This window comes from Nicotiana attenuata, unplaced genomic scaffold (genome assembly GCF_001879085.1).
Source record: "Nicotiana attenuata strain UT unplaced genomic scaffold, NIATTr2, whole genome shotgun sequence".
In the NCBI taxonomy this organism is placed as follows: Eukaryota; Viridiplantae; Streptophyta; class Magnoliopsida; order Solanales; family Solanaceae; genus Nicotiana; species Nicotiana attenuata.
This window is the reverse complement of record NW_017673634.1, coordinates 62,069-81,401: the sequence shown is the minus strand read 5'-3', so window position 1 is coordinate 81,401 and position 19,333 is coordinate 62,069. Positions and strand designations below refer to the sequence as shown.

The following is a 19,333-nucleotide window of genomic DNA, read 5'->3' as shown; positions in this document are numbered from 1 at the left end:
AGAGTTCAGTAGTTGTTCCTTGAATGTTATTGCAGGTAATTGTGTGGCTATTGGAAGTTAAATGGATGGAAGCTCTTTACTTCATGCTTCACAAGAAGTTACAACAACTCTGGAGACTAATGCTATGAAAAGCCGCAGATAGCTTGTCTACCATTTTGTTTTGCTTGATGACTCGTATTTGTTTTAAGAATTTAAACTTTTTCCTCCAATTTTGTGCATAGCCATAACTAAGCATTTTCCTTTTCAATTTTATATACTACGCCATGGCATGTTATAGTCTGTATCTCTCATGTAGCAACGGGAGAGACTTTCCATTACCTAACATATCTGCGTAACCTTTCAATTGAAAATACAGATGAACATTGCATGTAAGGTATTTTAGGAAAAAGGGCCAAATATATAGACTGACACATGATTCGTCCAGATTTTTTCATCATGCGACTGTGAAGACAGCAGCTAACAGTGGCCAAATGTGGAGCTCTGCAGAAATTCAACCATTTTGGACCATGGGAACGCCCTCAAACTCAAAATGCCCTAGCCCGTGAACTGCTCTGTAGCAAAATTGCACTTTCAGCCATTATGGAGATTAGAGACGAACAATTGATGCAGGAGAAAGCTATTTAAGATGATATAATGGCCCCAAATATCTTCTGCTTCTACCTATTACTGTTCTTTTTGTCGTGCTTCCTCGAAAAGTATTACGGATTAATTAGCTTATTACTTTAACCAGTTCTAATATGCACCACTTATATTGATGCAACGATCCAGTAAAGGGACTGACCTATTAACAACTTGTTTCTAACTTCTAAGGTTCAATTAGCCTCTTAAGAGAAGTAAAATTCCCACTACCCTGTATCAACGACAATAAACCAGTAATTATAAACTTAGTATCTTCAGTAGCTGAAGCTATCAATTTCTTCTGGAATTTCACCTGAAAACTCTTTCAATTAAACTTTCAATCTTCATGGATTCTGTATAGGGTCAAATTTGACCCTCAGCATCTCTACGCCAGTAGGTACGCCCAATAAGTGTACGCCTGCCAACGTAGCGGGTACGACTCGGCCGTGGGGGCAAAAGCGACATCGTTTAGGACTCAATGTCTTCACTAGGGAGACGTTACCTATCTTTGTAACTTTTTGATTCTTTCGAGGAAGGTCTCCGGAGACCTTCACATTGTAAAAAGGGCATCTGATCTAATACAACTCTCTCATTTTTCTGGCTTTCTCTCTCTATCTCTACTTCAAACGAACGTATCTTATTGAGTTCATACTGTCTCTTTGCAATATTAGATCTACAACAATATTATCATCTTTGCATCTCTAGGATTATTATATTTGATTACGATTTACCCTTTTTCTACTTTTGATTATTTTTTAGCTTACAAAGTATATTGTTAAGTTTTGAGCCAAACAGATTCCTTTTCTGAAGGTAGTATCAAAAAGTTCACAATATAAAGAATAGAATTAAAATGTATTCTTTTCCTCTTAACTGATTGAAGGATTGATGAAGTTTCTAAATAATAGAATATGTCAACGGTCAAAACAGCTACTATAAGTTAATGGATGTAACATGGCTGAAGAGACGGTGAAGATGCTTTTCTTGAACATTTTTTCAACCCTTTTTATTTCTCTAGCATGAAGCTTGCATAACGAAGTTAATAATTGCTAGCATTATGTTCTTAATTAGTACAATAATATAGAACTGTTAGCATTATCTTCTCAATTACAATTAATTTAATCATTTCCAATGATGTAGAGATTATATTGCTGAAGAAGATCCAACCAAAAAACACATTTCCTTTCATGTTAATTCAAGCAATAGGATAACATCGATGGAGAAAACCTCCTTTCCGTTTCTGGGATTTTTATTAATATCTCTTCACAATATCGCAACATGCTTAGCTTTGAATATAAGCACTGATCAATCTTCTCTTCTAGCCTTGAAAGATCACATCACTTCAGATCCTAATCAAATTCTTTCAACAAACTGGTCTTCTTCTTCTACCTCAGTTTGTAACTGGATTGGAATCACTTGTGGCTCTCGTCATCAACGAGTTACTGTACTGAATATTTCAGGTATGGGTTTCATTGGTACCATCCCACCACAACTTGGCAACCTCTCTTTTCTTGTATCACTTGATCTAAGCGTCAACAATTTTTATGGTGAACTTCCACTAGAATTTTCTCATTTACGAAAATTGAGAGCCATTAATCTTAGTTTCAACCGCTTCTTTGGACAAATTCCTCCATTTTTGGGTGATTTTAAAGGCCTTCGAATGCTGTCCATTGAAACAAATGATTTCAAAGGGTTCATTCCTTCTTCTATCTCAAACATGAAGAATCTTGAAATCTTGAGTATGAGGTTCAACCATCTGGAAGGAAATATTCCTACAGGAATAGCCACTCTACCGAGTTTGAAACTGTTGTCCTTGGGATTCAATAAACTCAATGGCTCCAATGTGCTTTCCATCTTCAACATATCATCACTAGAAAATTTGGATCTCGGGGATTCTGGTTTAACTGGTGATCTTCCATCTGATTTCTGTCGTCGCCTTCCCAGATTACAAAACCTTGACCTTAGCTCCAACATGTTAAGTGGACAGATACCAAGAACCATAACAGAATGCTCGGAACTTCAAGTCCTAGTGTTGATGGAAAATAACTTTGTTGGAACAATTCCAGGAGAAGTAGGCAACTTACAGCTGCTGAAAGGTTTAGATCTTGGACATAACACGTTAGAAGGTATGTGTTTACCATTTTTCTCACGAGTTTAACTTTATTATAGTATTATGGATATAACATATAGATTTAGAGAAATTTTCATAAAGCACTATCTTTTAGTAGTAATTAGTCATCTATAGATATCATTTGCTATATTACGGATTATAGATACCTTTTATGTGGTTATAAGATGTATTTGATGTATTTAAGCTATTGTATTCATGAATACAGTAGCAAAAATAGGCGTGAATCAGGGAAGTCCAGCTCAGTTGTTGTATTCGAGTGTATTCGACTATATTCATGGAGTGAAACATGGGATTACAGCTGGACAGATTATTGTATTCGACTGTATTAACGGCGTGAAATAGGGGATTACACTATTTTTAAAACGGAAAGTGAATCAATTAACATAATAGACTCCTAATATAATCAACAAACTCAATTATAACACAAAAATTTTGTATTTTTAGTTATAAAGAAGATTCTCAACCGAAAAAATACCCCAAAAACATAGCAATCTTCAGAGAAATTATATAATACATCTGAATACATAAATTATATTAATTAAAAAAAACTTATGAATACATTCATGGCATATAGCAAGACAGTGAATACAATGAAATACATAGAATACAGCGGGATACATTCAAATACAATGAGAAAAAAGACAGTGAATACAGTGAAATACATGGAATACAACAAGATACATTGAATTACATTGAAAAAAAAAGACAATGAATACAATGAAATACATGAAAATACATTGAAATATGGTAACAGAAAATCAAGTTGCTCAGCCCCAAATTCCAACGTCTTTGTTCAAGAACAAACCCTAATTTTCGGCGTATCCGCCGTTCACCGGAAGCCGGTAGTGAGAAACCAACCGGATTAAAAGAGCTAAGGATTTTGAAAGAATCAAAATAGGGCCATCAGGATTTTGAAAGAATCAATATGTCATGGTAATCCTGCTGCTAACACAAACACACCAACTTTATTTCTAGAACAAAGTGATTGGTTTGGTGATTTTAGTGACTCGTTCCCCGCGGAGAACGAGCATTGCTTTGGGTTAGATGAAGTTTGCTGCCTTTCCAAAAATGCGAATACCAATTCTACAATTGAACCCCACAACCCAAAAAACAAAACTGAAACTATTCCAAACACTCCACTTGTTGTAGAACACGAGGAGAAGAAGAAGGAGAAGAAGGCAAGAGGTTCAATGCAATTATCAAGAATTGAAGAAGGCAAGGCGTTTTCTTATCGTGGAAAGAGTACAGAACGATATGAAGTATTGACTGAGAAATTGAGTGAGGCGGATCAATGGAGATGGAGAAAGTGAACCTGCTCTGAAGTGGGCTTTGCACAAATTCGGTGGAAGGAGGAGGAGATCAGAAATTTTAATAGGATGGGAGAAGAGAATGGGATGTATCAAAGTAGAGAGAGAAAGAAAAAAGTGTAACTTATTAGCGTATTTAGTTGCTTAGGGCTAGGAGGTAACCAAAATTAAATATTTTGCTATAAACCTTAAAAGGTATCTATAGAATATAATTTTTTTTAAATGGTATTTATTTAAAATAAATAAGATGTTAATCTTTGCTATAGGAGGTAAAAATTCCTACTATATACTAACAGTGTAAATAACTTTATTACCTGTTAGGCCAATCTTCACAGAAGCTAAAAGTGCTTAATTCTTTTCAAACAAATATGGATAAGAACTATATTATCCACTTAGAAAATAGATAACTAACGGATAACTAATGGATTTAACTTTTACATTTGTAAAGCCTCAAATTGGGGATTCTTCAAGTTTGAGAGACTAGGAATTCTCCGAAGAGTAATCATACTCAAAGAAGCCATGAATAATATGAATATCCATAAATTAACCAATTCTCTGTCCGTTTAAATATGGGTGATTCGGATGATTAATCTATTTTTGTAATACCCGTTCTCGACCCGGCCAGCCCGTTTGCCCCCCTAGTTAGTACAAACTTCTTAAAATGGCATATATAGTATTGAAATACGTATTGATTAATATGAAATTTGAAGGGAAAAATACGAGATCATGAATAGTGAGCGTATTCTACCAATTTGACAGTTGACTCTAAAATAATTAGATAATGCTTAAATGTGCAAAGTTGAACAACTACATTTTGTTATAGTGGATACAAATATACAATGTGTCATGAAATTAATTTTGATCTTATCAGACACATAATATTGTATATGATATGATATGATAAAATCAGCGTTGTTATTTTTTCTGTAACGAAAAAAAATTAAATCAGTCAATTATTACTTGGAAGAGTGTATATCTTGATAGGAAATTGCTGGTAGAACCTAGTTAATAAGTGTCAATAAGTTCCAATTTTATGAAATGTCTAAGGAATAAAAAACGCCTTCCTAGTATTAAGGAAACGGCAAATTTACCAATGCTCTCTTAATATAAAGTAGAAATAATTTTTTTAAAGTAGAAACAATTGATTAAAGCACCATACAATATTTAAAGGAAAACATAAAAACACTAGCTACTATGTGATAAAATAACGTAACATGCACGTTTATTACAATATAAAGATTCCTGGCCATACAAACTAATGTTGTGCTAGACTTCGTAAGTTCCAGCTAGTTAGAAGAACAAAAAATTTGTCATAAACATCTTCTTCCCCTAAACAGCTAACACTCACCTGAACTTGGTGGATAAATCCTTTGAAGAACCAAATAAACTTCTAATAAGATGGTGAGGAAGATGAAAAAAGATAGTTAAATAGAAACAATTGAAATGGCCAAGATATAATTTACTAGGTTCTCCAAATACACAAAAAATTACTAAACAAATAATATGAAATAAAACAAGATTCTTGGCATTAAAAAATAATGTTGTGCTTAGAGGTGGCAAATGGGCGGTTCAAGATGGGTTAGATCAATAAATGGGTCATTGCCCAACCCAGCCCAAAGCGCACTTGGACTAAGATGGGCTGGATCAAGATAGCCTAAACAATGGGTCATAACCCAACACGCCCAACTTGACTCATGTTATAGAACCATGCTTATCTTGCATAAAAAAACTTTTAACCTTAAAATGTGTAAGTTGAAAAATATTTTGCGGGGGGAGGGGGGAGGGGGGTGGTGGTTGGTGCAGAATAACGAAAAAACAGAAAACAAAAAATTAAAAATACAAAAAAGAAAAAAGTAAAAAAAAAATTTATGGGGTTTGCGCGGAGGAGGGGGGTAGGGTATAGGGTGGTGCAGCAAAACAAAAAAAAACAGAAAATTGAAAATACAAAAAAAAAAGTAAAAAAAAATTTTGAGCGGGTTTGGAGGGGGGGGGGGGAAGCAGGGGTAGGGTGGTGCAAAAAAACAGAAAATTAAAAATACAAAAAAAAAAAGTAAAATATTTTTCTTGAGGGGGTTTGCGGTGAGTGGTGCAGAAAAATAAAAAAAAATAAAAAATTTAGGGGTAGGGTGGGTGGGTGGTACAAAAAACAGAAAATTAAAAATACAAAAAAAAAAAAGTAAAATTGGGGCAACTAAGTAAATTTTTAGACAAGTTGTGTTGAGAACCTTTTGTTTTGGGTGAGTTTCATGGGTTGTATTTGGGCTGCTTAATGGATCAGAATGGGCTATAAAAAATAATTGATTAACTTGGGCTCAGCCCAAATTGACCCATGAGCTAAAATGTTTGTAGCTCAACCCATTAATCTCTGGACGGGTTGGGCGGGTTGGATGGGTTTGGGCTCAAATTGCCACCCGTAGTTGTGCTAGAGTTCTACTTAGAAGAACAAAAAGTATGTCTCGAACATATTCTTTCCCCAAACAGCTGTCATTCCCCTGCACTTAGTAGATAAATTCATTGAAGAATCAAATAAACTTCTACGACAGTGAGGAAGATAACAAAAGAAAGTTAAATAGAGACAAATGAAGCGGCCAAGATATGGAATGTGCTAAATGAATGGAATAGAAATTCTGTAAATCTAAGGAACCAAAATGCAAGAATACCTCCTGAATAATTTACAAAGACTGAATTTTGGATTATGAAAGAGAAAGAGAGAGAGTAGTATTATTTCTTCTTAACTACTTTACAATACGAAAATATCCCCTTTAAGTAGTTCTAATCCTTCTCTAATGTAACTGCTTCTAACACACTTTAACAACCTCTAACTATCACTAATAATAATTGCTAAGATACCCCTTAACTTCTACTAATTTCCTTTTTTGCTTGTTTACAATATTGTCACATAACAACTTTCCTCCCTCTTAAGAGTCCTTGGCCTCAAGGACAAAGGTTGGAAATTGCTGTTGTAAGACGTGCAAGTCGACCCATGTGCTATCTTCAGTGGGGCAGTTGAACCACTTCACCAAAAGTTGTGTGACATGTCTGTTGTTTTAGAGAGTACTCTTCTATCCAAAATCTCTTTAGGCTCCAGTACAATGTACCCATGAGGAGATAGGGAAATAAGCAGGTTAGGCATGGCTGTAGCAGTACCAGTCTGTGATTTCAACTGAGAGACATGAAATGTATGATGGATCTTTGCTTGTGGAGGTAGGTCCAACTGATAAGCCACAGTGCCCACTCTTTTGATGATCTTGAAGGGACCAAAATACTTTGGACTCAACATATGATAGGAGTAATTTTTCAAGGAAATTTGCCTGTATGGTTGCAGCTTCACAAAGACCATGTCACCTACATTGAAACTCCTAGGAGTTCTATGTTTGTCAGCTTGAGCCTTCATCCGGGATTGAGCTAATAGGAGATGATGCTTGAGCAATCTGATGGTAGTCTCTCTGGCTTGGAGACTCCGATCAACTTGATCTACCATTGAACTATGGGGAATATAGGGCAGGTGGAGGGGTGGTTTTTGGCCATATAGGACTTCAAAAGGAGTCATCTTGATAGCAGAGTGATAGGTAGTGTTGTACCACCATTCAGCCAAGGGAAGATAGTGCACCCAATCCTTGGGTCTATAATTGCACATGCATCTGAGATAGCTCTCCAAACACTTGTTGACCACCTCTGTTTGCCCATCTGATTGGGGATGATAGGCAGAAGAGTGATGCAAGTGAACTCCTTGAGCCTCAAAAAGAGCCTGCCAGAATTTACTCAGAAAGATAGTGTCTCTGTCACTCACTATAGTTTGGGGCAACCCATGTAATTTGTATACATTGTCCAGGAAGGCCTGGGCCACTGTTGAGGCAGTGTAGGGGTGAACCAGACTGATAAAATGAGCATATTTACTCAGCCTATCAACAACCACCAAGACTACTGACTTGTTGTGAGACTTAGGTAGCCCCTCAACAAAGTCTAAGTTGATATCTTACCATACCTTTTCAGGAATGGTTAGGGGTTGTAACAGGCCCGGGGACTTCACATTCTCACCCTTACACCTTTGGCAAGTATCACAGCTACTAATGTGTTCATAAACTCCTGCTTTCATCTTCTTCCAGTAATAAACTTGACTAACTCTATGCAAGGTGGCATCCATTCCTGAGTGACCTCCAACAGCACTGTCATGAAAGAAATGCAAAATGTCATCTCTGAGAAGCTTGTCAGGGCCAACCACTATTTTGTCTTTTCTGTAAATGATGCCATCCTTTAGCCAGTAGATAGGATTGGCTAATGCATTCTGACTAAGCTGAGATGCCAACTGCTGTAGATGTTGATCTCCTGAGTAAGAGGATAGCACTCTTGCAAGGAAGTCTGAAGACACAGTAGAGATAGTTAAGAGTTGAATGTTGTTCATAGGAAACCTTGACAAAGCATCTGTTGCTACATTCTCCTTCCCCTTCTTGTACATGATGCTGTAGTCATACCCCATAAGTTTAGCAACCCATTTCTGCTGGCTAAGAGTAGATACCCTCTGTTCTAGGAGATACTTAAGGCTCTGGTGGTCTGTCTTAATAAGAAAGTGCCTGCCAATGAGATATGGTCTCCATTTATCCACTGCAGTCACAATAGCCATCATCTCCTTTTCATACACTGAGAGGTGTTGATGCTTAGCATGCAAAGCCTTGCTCAAATAAGCTAGAGGATGATCCCCTTGCATCAATGCAGCCCCTATTCCATGCCCATATGCATCAGTTTCAATAATGAATTCCTGGAAAAAATCTGGGAGTGCCAACACTGGTGTTGTACTCATAGCCATCTTGAGAGTTTCAAATGCTTGAGTTACTGCCTCAGACTACTCAAACTTATCTTTCTTCAGAAGATCATTCAGGGGTCTAGCTATCACCCCATACCCCTTTACAAATCTCCTATAATACCCTGTTAAACCCAAGAATCCCCTGAGTTCCTTTACATTTTTGGGTACAGGCCACTCAACCATCACCTTCACCTTCCCTGGGTCAGCTGCTACCCCTTGCTGAGTGAAAATATGGCCCAAGTACTCTACCTCTGTCTGACCAAATGTACATTTGCTAAGCTTGACAAAAAAGTAAATATTTTCTTGAGGGGTTTGCGGTGAGTGGTGCAGAAAATTAAAAATAAAACAAAAATTTAGGGGTAGGGTGGGTGGGTGGTACAAAAACAGAAAATTAAAAATACAAAAAAAAAAAAGTAAAATTGGGGCAACTAAGTAAATTTTTAGACAAGTTGTGTTGAGAACCTTTTGTTTTGGGTGAGTTTCATGGGTTGTATTTGGGCTGCTTAATGGATCAGAATGGGCTATAAAAAATAATGGATTAACTTGGGCTCAGCCCAAATTGACCCATGAGCTAAAATGTTTGTAGCTCAACCCATTAATCTCTGGACGGGTTGGGCGGGTTGGATGAGTTTGGGCTCAAATTGCCACCCCTAGTTGTGCTAGAGTTCTACTTAGAAGAACAAAAAGTATGTCTCGAACATATTCTTTCCCCAAACAGCTATCATTCCCCTGCACTTAGTAGATAAATTCATTGAAGAATCAAATAAACTTCTACGACAGTGAGGAAGATAACAAAAGAAAGTTAAATAGAGACAAATGAAGCGGCCAAGATATGGAATGTGCTAAATGAATGGAATAGAAATTCTGTAAATCTAAGGAACCAAAATGCAAGAATAGCTCCTGAACAATTTACAAAGACTGAATTTTGGATTATGAAAGAGAAAGAGAGAGAGAGTAGTATTATTTCTTCTTAACTACTTTACAATACGAAAATATCCCCTTTAAGTAGTTCTAATCCTTCTCTAATGTAACTGCTTCTAACACACTTTAACAACTTCTAACTATCACTAATGATAATTGCTAAGATGCCCCTTAACTTCTACTAATTCCCTTTTTTGCTTGTTTACAATATTGTCACATAACAAGATATAATTTTATAGGTTCTCCAAAAACACGAAAGAAACGACAAATAATATGAAATAATATAACAATATTTGCCCTTACCTCACTCTGATGAAACTCTTAATTGCATGTACCTGTCTACACCACGAATTTTTCTTTCTATGACTTGTTACATAGTTGTGTTTCATAATCCAAACAGCTAACATCTAAAATTACATATTTGTACTTTAATGTAGAAGAGTCATTTGAAAAAGGTAAATGGGTCCATCAATTTTACATTGTTATTTTGGTAATTCAATCTTGACATTTGTGGCTTCCCACTTTTAGTATAAGTTTTGTCAAAATAGATCACATTTTTATGTGATATTTCTGTTAAACATTTTGACAGGCAGAATTCCTGATGAGATTGGTCATCTTAACTTGGACTATTTAGTCGTGGAAAACAATAAATTAACTGGCTCAATCCCTTTAACCATATTCGGCATTTCATCACTTGGACTTTTATATATGGGGAATAACAAGCTTGAAGGACCTTTACCAAGAGAGGTTGGAGATTTGACTTTGCTTAGCGTTCTTGATCTTGGAAATAATAAGTTGACAGGTATGGAAAAATATATAATCCACGTTATTTTAGAGTTCCAGTTTTCCGGACAATTCTATTGATCATCATGCATCTTAATTTTGCAGGTGTAATTCCTGATGAAATCGGTAACCTTCAACTGATGTCGCAACTTGAGTTGGATTTGAATAACTTTAGTGGGTCGATCCCTGTTGGTATCTTCAATATGTCAAGTCTTATAGTAATTTCACTCGCACAAAACCACATTTCAGGTAATATTCCTTCCACTATAGGCCATTGGCCACCCAATATTCAACAAATCCATCTACTTGACAATAACATTAATGGTGTTTTACCAAGTTCCATCTCGAATTTGTCAATGCTTACCGTTCTCAAACTCAGTGGAAATAAACTTAGGGGATCAATTCCTAACTCTTTGGGAAATTTAACAATTCTTGAAGTTGTTGACTTGTACGGTAACTCCTTGACAAGTGATTTGAGCTTTATTACTCCTTTGGCCAATTGGAAATTCTTAAGAGAATTGATATTGTCTTTCAATCCCTTAAATGCAATGCTTCCAAATTCCATCGGCAATATTTCTTCTCTTCAAACGTTTTCAGCAGATGGCTGTAACCTCAGGGGTCATATTCCAGTGGAAATTGGGAATTTGAGAGTTTTGTCTTTGTTGAAGCTGGGAGACAATGAATTTACTGGCATTGTCCCCATGACAATAAGTTCTCTAAAAAACCTTCAACAGTTTTCACTTGGAGCAAACAGAATAAGTGGTCCTTTCCCAAATGGTTTGTGTGAGCTATCCAACTTGGGTTTGTTAAACCTTTCACGAAATCAAATGCAGGGAAGTATTCCTAGTTGCTTAGGGGATGTGACTTCCCTAAGGGAGGTTTATCTTGATTCTAATAACTTCTCTGCTATCATACCTTCAAGTCTAGGGAAACTCAACGACATTTTGAAGCTGAACTTGTCTTCTAATTTCTTCAATGGTTCTCTACCACTAGAATTTGGAAACCTCAAGTCTGCAATACATGTGGATCTTTCCTGGAACCAAATCTCAGGAAACATTCCAACTACATTGGGAGGTCTACAGAAATTGACTCAACTATCTTTGGCTCATAACAGAATTAAAGGATCTATTCCTGAGACATTTGGGGAACTCATAAATTTGGAAGCATTGGATCTTTCATATAACAATATATCTGGTGTGATTCCAATGTCATTAGAGGAACTTAAGCAACTAGGCTCCTTTAATGTCTCATTCAACCGGTTACACGGGGAAATTCCAAATGGAGGACCTTTTGTTCATCTCCCTTACCAGTCCTTCATGTCGAATGAAGGATTGTGTGGTAACCCTCAAAAGCATGTCCCACCTTGCCCTTCTAATTCAAAGAATCGTTCTAATTCAAAGAAAAGAAGACTGATGTGGATTGTAGTTGCATCATCACTTATCGTTGTAATAGTGCTTGCTTCAGCAATTGTTTTCGTGTTGAGGAGACGTCGGGTTAAAGCAGTCAAAGCTGAAGATGAGTGGTTGCCTGAGGTAGCATCACAAAGAATTTCGTACTATGAACTTCAAAGAGCAACTCAGGGCTTTGATGGAAATAACTTGCTAGGTAGTGGAAGTTTTGGTTCTGTTTACAAAGGGACATTGGCAGATGGGATGATAGTGGCTGTCAAAGTTTTCAATGTGCAGATGGAAGGTACATTTCAAACCTTTGATAGAGAATGTGAAGTCTTACGGAATCTTCGTCACAGAAATCTCACCAAGATCATTAGCAGCTGTTGTAACTTGGATTTTAAAGCATTGATACTTGAGTACATGCCAAATCAGAGCTTAGACAAGTTGCTTTATTCTCGAGATTATTGTTTAAATATAAAGCAAAGATTGAATATCATGGTCGATGTTGCATCTGCTCTGGAATATCTCCATCATGGTTACTCGGTACCAGTTATCCATTGTGATCTGAAGCCTAGCAATGTCTTACTTGACAACGACATGGTGGGACACCTGAGTGACTTTGGCATTGCAAAACTTTTAACTAAGGAAGAATCTATTGCTCACACTACAACCTTTGCGACAATTGGTTACATTGCTCCAGGTGAATCTTTTATTTAATTAACTTGTAGCAAGGTTATAGATTAATGCGTTATAAGTTTTTTTTGCTGAAATATTTTTACTTTTCCTTTTTTAGAGTATGGTTTGGAAGGCCTTATATCCAAGAGGTCTGACGTTTATAGTTATGGTATCATGTTGCTCGAAACTTTTACCGCGAAGAAACCTAATGATGAAATATTCACCGGAGATTTGAATTTGAGAAGCTGCGTGTATAATTCGCTTCCTGATGAGTTGGACCAGATCATAGATGCCGACTTACTAACATTGGATGAACAAAACTTAAGTCAAAAGTTGCAATGTGTGTCATCCATCATGGAGTTAGCCATGAATTGCACAGCTAATATTCCAGCTGAAAGGATGAACATGACTGATGTTGTAGCAGCATTGGAAAAGATCAAACAGAAGCTTTCTTCTTGTTATTGAATGACCTAAACCCATGACAAGAATGTTACTGGAAGTTACTACAACTATGGAGAATACTGTTATGAAAAGCCGCTGATAGTTTGTCTACTGTTTTCTTTTGCTTGATGATCTGTATTTATTTTAAGAATTTAAACTTTAATATGCACTGATCCTTCATTCATGATTTGAGGTGAGTCTACTCTACAAAGTATTTCTACTTTAATGATCAACAAAAACCAGTGCTTCTTTTAAGCAAAGTGTTCCTTATCTGTCATAAGTAAATAATTTGTTGAATGGCACACTGAGTCACTTACCCATTGCTTAATACTATTTGTCTATTTTTTATTTCAATCTGCATCATGCCATAGCTGTAAATATCAGCTCTGGCAGAAATGAATTTCTCAGCACTGCACTCTACTCTGGAAATAGATGTAATTATCATCTTTAGAACTTATATAAACATAATTTTATATGAAAATGGAAGAAGATGGCTTAGATTGCTATTTACTAGGACTGTTGTATCTCTATACAATGCTAAGAAGAGTGTAGTCCAAAGCTACTGAAGTTACCAATGTCCTATTGATAAGTTCTTTAAGTATATGATGAATAAAACAATAGTTGAACATAGTTATATCAGCTGAAAAAACAATATAAAAGCAATGTTTTAAATAGGAGTTTTGACTCCATTGCAAAAACATGGCTTTGATGGTTTTCCTTACTTTCTATGTAATTGTAAGTTCTCAGCTATCAATCATATCAGCCAGTGATCATCTTTCTCAGCAGAGTAATTCAGAAATCTATATTGTTCACGTTGAGTCACCTGAAAATCTACACGAGTACTCATTATTATCTGATGTGTCCTCACGCATAATATATTCCTATCGAAATGTCTTCAGTGGTTTTGCTGCTAGATTATCACCAGACGAAGTGAAGTTATTGGAAACGAAGGATGGCTTTATTTCCATAAGACCTCAAAGGATATTGCGAGTCCAAACTACTCATACTCCAAGTTTCCTCGGGTTGCACCAAAACTTAGGCTTCTGGAATACGTCTAACTATGGCGAAGGTGTAATTATTGGTCTGTTGGACACTGGAATTTATCCAGAACATCCTTCGTTCGATGATGAAGGAATGCCTCCTCCACCTGCCAAATGGAAGGGAAAGTGCGAGTTTCATTTCACAGCATGTAACAACAAGATCATTGGAGCAAGAGACTTTTCGGTGTTTGAAGGTGGGACACCGTTAGATGAAAATGGTCATGGTACACATACTTCAAGCACTGCTGCTGGAAATTTTGTTGATGGTGCGAATGTGTTTGGAAGTGCTAACGGCACAGCCGTTGGTATTGCACCCCGCGCTCACTTGGCTATGTACAAAGTTTGCAATCCAAGTGGCCGGTGTTCCGAAAGTGACATGTTGGCTGCCATGGATGCCGCGATTGATGATGGTGTGGATGTCATATCCATTTCCATTGGTGGAATTTCTGGCCCTTTTTGGGATGACAATATTGCACTTGGTGCATTTAGTTCTATGGCAAAGGGAATTCTTGTAAGTTGCTCAGCTGGAAATGAAGGTCCATATACTGGTACCTTATCTAATGAGGCCCCCTGGATTCTTACTGTTGGTGCTAGCACGATCGATAGACAAATGAAGGCAACCGTAGCACTTGGAAACGGCGTAGAATTTGATGGTGAATCAATTTACCAACCAAATGATTTCCCTCCAACATTGGTTCCAATAGTTTACCCAGCACTAAACAGCAGTTATTTTGGTGCTTTCGCTTGTAGCCCAGAATCACTTACAAATGTTGAGGGAAAATTAGTGTTGTGTGGAACGGTTGGCGCGACAGCAATTGCAAAAGGAAAGCCAGTGAAAGATGCTGGTGCTGCTGGCTTGATTCTAATGAGTGAAGATATTGAAGGTTACACTATACCTGCACATGATTATGTTCTTCCTGCAACGCGCATTAGCTATGCAGATGCACAAAATCTCATAGCCTATATAAACTCGACATCAACCCCTATGGCCAGTATTTTATTTAAGGGAACTGTAATTGGAGATAAACATGCTCCTACAGTTGCTTTCTTTTCATCTAGAGGTCCAAACAGAGCTAGTCCAGGCATACTAAAACCAGATATTATTGGCCCTGGATTCAATATCCTCGCAGCTTGGCCAACTTCTATTGAAAATAATACTCATACAAACTTGACTTTCAACATGATTTCTGGGACATCAATGGCCTGTCCTCACCTTGCTGGAATTGCAGCTTTGCTTAAAAGTGTTCATCCAGATTGGTCTCCTGCTGCTATTAAGTCCGCGATTATGACCACTGCTGATCTGGTTAATCTTGGAAACAAGCCGATTGAGGATGAATTGCATTTACCAGCTAACGTCTTTGAAATTGGAGCAGGACATGTGAATCCATCAAGAGCAAATGATCCTGGTCTAATCTATGACATCCAAGCTCAGGATTACGTGCCTTATCTATGTGGTTTAAACTACACAGACCAACAAGTTAGCGCGATCTTTCAAAAGAAGGTGAATTGCACAAATAGTATACCTGAGGCAGAGCTAAACTATCCTTCATTTTCTATCAAACTTGGATCAGAGACTCGGGAATATACAAGGGCTGTAACTAATGTTGGTGAGGCTGATTCAACTTACAATGTGGAGATTTTACCACCTGAAGGTGTTGAGGTAACTGTGAGTCCTAGCAGTTTGAACTTTTCTGCAGTGAAGAAGAGAATGACCTATCAAGTGACATTTACACGTTCAGCATCTGGCACTGGCCGCAACACAAACTTTGTGCAAGGATACCTGAAATGGTCATCGGATAAGCACGTCGTCCGAAGTCCCATTGCAGTTATTTTGGAGTAGTGAAAGCACCATCAGGCTTCTTCGGTATTGATCAATAAATTCGAGAGATAATTATGTATACCTCTCCTTGAGATTTGAACTTAGCTTGTACTTGTATGTTTTCCTTTTGTCGTAATAGATTGGACTATCCATTAAATAAAGATTGTACTTGAAAACAAATCCAATTAACTGTAGAAATAATAATCTGAAGTGCAAGCAGTAATAGGTCAATGAATATCTCTTGATCATGTAGAGGCTCCTAATTTGACTCGTCCTAGTTAATCTCATGATCATGTAGGTTATACTACAAATAATAATAACAGCACCAACATGAAAATTAAAAAGATTTCGTATGAAAATATATTAATAGTGAAACATTCTTTACACTACCTGATAACATAACTTAAATTCATATCTCGTTGTTTAACCTCCTCCATTAAGGAAAAAACGCCGGATTTTTGTATGTAGCTCTATTTTTTTCTAGTCCTTTTTTTTCTTCTTCTGAGATTTATGCCTACTAGTTTTTTTTTAACATTTTGCAAGTTTATGTATACGATAAGAAATAACTTCTGCTCATAGGTTAATAGCCCGTTTGGCCGAGCTGCAAAAACCAGCTTATTTTGAGAAGTGCTTTTTTTCAAAAGTGTTTTTCTCAAAAGTACTTTTGGTGAGAAGTAGTTTGTGTTTGGCGAATTAGTTTGAAAAGCACTTCTGAGCAGCAATTAGTGTTTGGCCAAGCTTTAAAAAACTGCTTCTACGTGTATTTTTCTCAAAAGTGCTTCTCAAAAAAGCGATTTTGGAGAGAAGTTACTTTTTTCTGCTTCTGCTTCTCCTCAAAAGCACTTTTTTTCTTTCTAAAAGCTTGGCCAAACACCTCAATTTTTGACTAAAAGTGCTTTTGGTAAAAAAAAAAAAATACTTTTGGCCAAAAAGAAGCTTGGCCATATAGAGTATAAGTTAGGAAGTCATTTTCCTTCTTTCCTTCGAAAAATATTTTATAGTAGTAACTAAACGTCATAATTGACGTATATTTCGAGAATACCGAACAGATCTAAGGTGAGTACGGAAGAGAAACATTAGGATTTGTACATCAACTACATAAATAGCCTGTTTTGCCCGGCTTCTCAAGAGGCCAAAAGTGTTATTTTTTTCAAAAGCACTTTTTTTTCAAACTTGAGGTGTTTGGCCAAGCTTTTTGGGGAAAAAAAGTGTTTTTGGGAAGAAGCATACACAATTTTTGAGAAACAGAAAAAAGTAACTTCTTCCCAAAAGTAGAAGCAGTCTTTTCTTCTTACCTAAAATACCCTTAACAAAATATAGTATATACCAAAATAACCTGTTAAACCTAATACTTAGGATATTAATGTATTATAAGTATTTCTTCTTATTTTTAGGATAGTTTTCTAATATATAATGACTTTAGGGGTGAATGCTTTAATATTTGTTGAATGAATATTAATATATTTAACTTTTATTAAAAGAGTTAAGTACTTTTTAATTTTGTTTTGATGTTTTACTTAAATAAAATGAAAAGATTTAATTATTGCCTGTAATAACAAAATTTTGAGATTATTTATTTACTTATAATATTAACTATTAAGTAAATCTATTCATGTCCTTATTCGTAATTTAATACTTAAAAGCACTTTATCAAAATAAGTTATTTCTCCAGCTTAGATAAACAGGCTAAAAAAACAACTTGACTTCTCCGTGAAGATCGAGAAAACTTGATTCTTGAGTTTTACAACAAGCTTTTTTAGCAAGCAAAGCGCAAATAGAGATGTTTGGCCACTAAAGAGAACTTACAGATGATTGGCCATTCGGAAAAATATTCATTTCTATGACAGTCTTCAGCCTGCAAAAGATTGGCTTTGTAGAAACTAAAATAAATAATTCCTATTCGGCTAACAACGTAACCAAGCAAAGATCCAAATGCCTACGTCTGTGGCGTTTATTTCATAGTCCAAAGAGGGATTTTGAAGTCAATCCAATTGGAACATATATAATAATCAGTTTCTTTCTCAATTGTCAAATCTCCACTGAACTCAAATTCTTTCGATGACTTCTAAATGAAAGCAACGTTAAATGAAATATTAAATACCAGCAGGAGAACACCATAACATTTATATATATATATATATATATATATATATATATATATATATATATATATATGTGTGTGTGTGTGTGTGTGTGTATATATATATATATATATATATATGCTAAGTATTTATTTATTTACTAGAGATATAATTTCATTTCTCACTATTTGGATTATTTTAAACTTGCATTAATATAATAACTAGCATATTTTAATCAAGCATAAATTTTGAAGGACAATTTTGTCTTTAGCTAAGCTAATGCATGCATTAAAACCCATTGCATTACTAATACCATAGTTTTCTATGCATTAGTTATGCATACGATAATACCAAATAGGATGTATAACTAATGCTTGCATAACTAATGCATAGGTTCACAATGTCTACCAAACAAGGTATTATTAATACGCAAAGCTAATGCATGCATTATTTTATCTAATGCATCCTACCAAACGACCCCTAATAGTATTGCTTAAAGTGAGGGCGAAGTGCACGAATAGCCTCTTTTAGGACCTCTATTTAAAGCATAGCCGAAAGTTACAAAGGGTTTAAAGTTTAGCCACCTCGGAATCGAATTTCAGCTCTTGGGACCTACTAGTCTAAAGTGGAACTGCCAAAATCAACTCCAGCTCCCACCAAATTCAACCTGTTGCAGGTTTAGCAAACTTTAAGCATAGTCTACCTATTTTTTGTTCCCACAAATCACATGACTCTCAAGGAAAGAATAACTTAATCTCACTGGCATATAGTAAATAAAATTTAAAACCAAAGAAAAAACTAACCTAAACTCACATGAAATTTTTAAATCAATACGATGTATGGATAGTAGGAGGGAAAACATGAAATGTTAACCCAATCTCAATTAAAGGTAGATCGTGAAAACAAAAAAAAAAAATCGGTGAAATTTGCATAACGGAGCGACATATGAACTTATGATTCTGCACAAAGGAAAAACAGAATGCAAATCAAAAAGAGTAACATGGCCAGCAAAGAAGTAAAATCTAGTGTACATGATTCACTCTTCAGTTTTTTTTTTTACACCAATATATCAACTCTTTGTATATTAGTTTCTCTAAGTCATCTTCTCAGTTTTAGTTCTTCATATTCTCCCTGCTTCTTGTTGTGTTTAAAAGTAGACACTGTCTTCATCGTGTTTTGCTGTCATTTGTGCTTTAAATCTAACAGTTCTTGAATTCATCCACAATGCTTTTAAGCAAGTCCTTGGGTTTATTTCCATCAGCAGTAGATACCTCCGCCAACAGTCATCAGCCTGCAAATGATCAGTTAATTCCAAAATGAAACATGTT

General features: G+C 36.0%; 2 protein-coding genes across 2 annotated transcripts; both read left to right on the top strand.

The window, feature by feature from the left end:
- Positions 1 to 1,626: 1,626 nt before the first annotated feature.
- On the top strand, positions 1,627 to 13,370 carry LOC109216916 (probable LRR receptor-like serine/threonine-protein kinase At3g47570). Its single transcript, XM_019381138.1, has 4 exons — positions 1,627 to 2,741; positions 10,365 to 10,577; positions 10,664 to 12,649; positions 12,743 to 13,370. Exons 1-4 carry the CDS (start codon positions 1,832 to 1,834, stop codon positions 13,087 to 13,089), a joined length of 3,456 nt encoding a protein of 1,151 aa, XP_019236683.1. The 5' UTR covers positions 1,627 to 1,831; the 3' UTR covers positions 13,090 to 13,370.
- Positions 13,371 to 13,764: 394 nt separating this feature from the next.
- Positions 13,765 to 15,945, top strand: LOC109216908 (subtilisin-like protease SBT1.7). Its single transcript, XM_019381124.1, has one exon. It carries the CDS (start codon positions 13,765 to 13,767, stop codon positions 15,943 to 15,945), a length of 2,181 nt encoding a protein of 726 aa, XP_019236669.1.
- Positions 15,946 to 19,333: the final 3,388 nt, after the last annotated feature.